This window comes from Chenopodium album, chromosome 16 (genome assembly GCF_948465745.1).
Source record: "Chenopodium album chromosome 16, dcCheAlbu1.1, whole genome shotgun sequence".
NCBI lineage: Eukaryota > Viridiplantae > Streptophyta > Magnoliopsida > Caryophyllales > Amaranthaceae > Chenopodium > Chenopodium album.
The window spans coordinates 32,071,043-32,073,248 of NC_137849.1; the positions used below are offsets into that span (position 1 = coordinate 32,071,043).

General features: G+C 35.5%; 1 protein-coding gene across 1 annotated transcript; it reads right to left on the bottom strand.

The window, feature by feature from the left end:
• Window positions 1–1,288: 1,288 nt before the first annotated feature.
• On the bottom strand, window positions 1,289–1,993 carry LOC145584073 (uncharacterized). The gene is made up of 3 exons (XM_081641012.1): window positions 1,701–1,993; window positions 1,531–1,655; window positions 1,289–1,419 (listed from the first exon to the last, which is right to left on the bottom strand). The coding sequence occupies exons 1-3, from the start codon at window positions 1,991–1,993 to the stop codon at window positions 1,289–1,291; spliced, it is 549 nt and encodes a 182-aa protein (XP_081497138.1).
• Between the last annotated feature and the right edge of the window lie 213 nt (window positions 1,994–2,206).

Here is a 2,206-nt window from a genome sequence, read left to right on the forward strand (position 1 = left end):
TAAGTAAATGGGTAAGGTTGCTGTTTTCAATTGATGATGCTGAATATTTTAGAATTATTTTTTTCTGAATTTTAAATTAAATTAGAATTGTTCATTTTTTCTGAATTTTTTTCTATTTGGATTTTTAGATAAGTTAACATGTACAATATTTCATATTATATTTGGTGAGAATGTGGGATCTCGAGAGCTGCTACCGCTGTTGTTGTTCATGCTAATGGTGGTTTTTGCAATTGGTTGTATCTTGTTTTTATTTTTTATTTTTAGCCATGTCATTCATATTCTACAAATTACAGAGTATAATGCCGCTAATTTTTTTTCCAGATCTTTTCAGCACACAATTTGCTACTTTGTGTTTGTCATCCTTCAACAAAGTTCCAAGACATTATCAAGACAATTATTTTTTGTGTATTTTAGATGTTGGTGATGGGTTTTTTGTTTTAGATTATAAGTTTAGGATATGTAACTCAACACATTTGAGGCTACTCAATATGATGTAATTGTTCATTTTGTTTATGGATGAAATAATAATATTTGGTAGTGTTACAATCATTGGAACTTTTGAATTTTAAGTTAATTATAAGATTTACTAAGTGTTGTATGAATATCAAGCCATATATAGTATAAAAAAGAGGTATGAACTAGTATAATAAAAAAAATTGGATTAGGCGGCATTTATTTTACCCTGTAGTGACATATTGTATAAATGTCGCTAATACTTCTCCCGACATTGCTTCAAGCAAAGGTTTTAGTGGCATTAATAAATGCTGCTGAAGCCCCAAAAAAATGCCGCTAAAGCCTATCTTTGTTGTAGTGGTTCTAGTGGCGATTGGCTCACCCTTGTCATTCTTGACAACGGTCATACCTCCTTTCTTTGGAACTACTTGTATAGGGCTATCCCACTTACTATCTGTGATAGGGTAAATTATTCCTGCAACAAGCAATTTAAGAACCTCTTTTTTAACTACCTCCATCATATTTGGATTAAGTCATCTTTGAGGTTCTATGGAGGAGGTATGATCGTCCTCAAGAATTATCTTATGAATACAAAATGAGGGATTAATACCCTTAATATCATCAATGGTGTACCCAATAACACTTTTATATTTTCTTAAAACAGTGAGCAGTTGCTCTAATTTCGTGTTATTAAGCTCAGCATTAACAATAACATGATATGTATTATTAGGACCAAGATATGCATATTTAAGAGTAGAGGGAAGGGGTTCCAACTCTACCTTGGGAGGCATAGTACTCTCCCCAACACTCGATGAACAAAGGACTTCCTTCACTATTACGGCGGTTGGATTGGCTTTTCCTTCCTTAAGTAGCCATGTGTACTCCCTTGTTTCCCAATCTTCCTCACTCCCACCAACACCGTTTCAAGTGCATCATCCGTTTTAATCAAGGGAAGTTGTTCACGTTCTAAATCACAAGGACATCTACATGACAAATAGTCTCTCCATGGAAGGAGTTCCTATAGCATTCAAGAGTGAATACTCCATTTTCTCGTCGCCCACCTCAAAAGTGATTTACCATTCTTCATATCAATGATTGCACCTACAGTGGCTAAGAATTGTCTACCAAGAATGATGTGGACATGTGCATCCTCTTCCATATCCATCACAACAAAGTCACATGGGATAAATAATTTTCCCACACTAAGAGGAACATCTTCAAGTATACCCAAAGGAAATTTAACCTACCTATCTGCAAGTTGTAGAGATATGCGCGTAGGCTTTAGTTCACCCATTTGAAGTTTCTTGCAAATAGTGAGTGGCATAAGACTCACACTTCCACCAAGATCACTTAGTGCCTTGTTAATCACTATACCTCCAAGCTTCACTGGAATTGAATAGCTACCTGGATCACCTAGTTTCTTGGGAAGTGTATTTTGCAAAATAGTAATACACTCTGCATTCAACACAACTGTAGCATTCTCCTCTAGCCTTTTCTTATTAGAGAGCATATCCTTTAAAATTTTTGCAGAAGATGGCATCTCGGATATTGCATCTAAGAATGGAATGTTGATGTGAAGCTTTTTCAAAATATTAAGAAATTTCCATACTTTTTCTCTCACTTAGCTTAAGCCAACCTTTGCGGGAAACGAACTTGTGGCACATATGGAGCAAGCGGTGGTGGAGTCAATGGCTTTGGCTTTCCCTCAATCGTACTACCATCAACCACCTTCTTTTTTGTGACTACCTTTTCA

Bases quoted from the DNA above. Each gene is read 5' to 3' on its own strand.
- LOC145584073 (XM_081641012.1), bottom strand. From the start codon at position 1,993: ATGCCATCTTCTGCAAAAATTTTAAAGGATATGCTCTCTAATAAGAAA. The intron at 1,656-1,700 runs GTAGGTTAAATT...TGTTCCTCTTAG, and splicing joins TCTCTACAACTTGCAGATAG to TGTGGGAAAATTATTTATCC. The intron at 1,420-1,530 runs GTAAATCACTTT...CTTGTGATTTAG, and splicing joins AATCATTGATATGAAGAATG to AACGTGAACAACTTCCCTTG.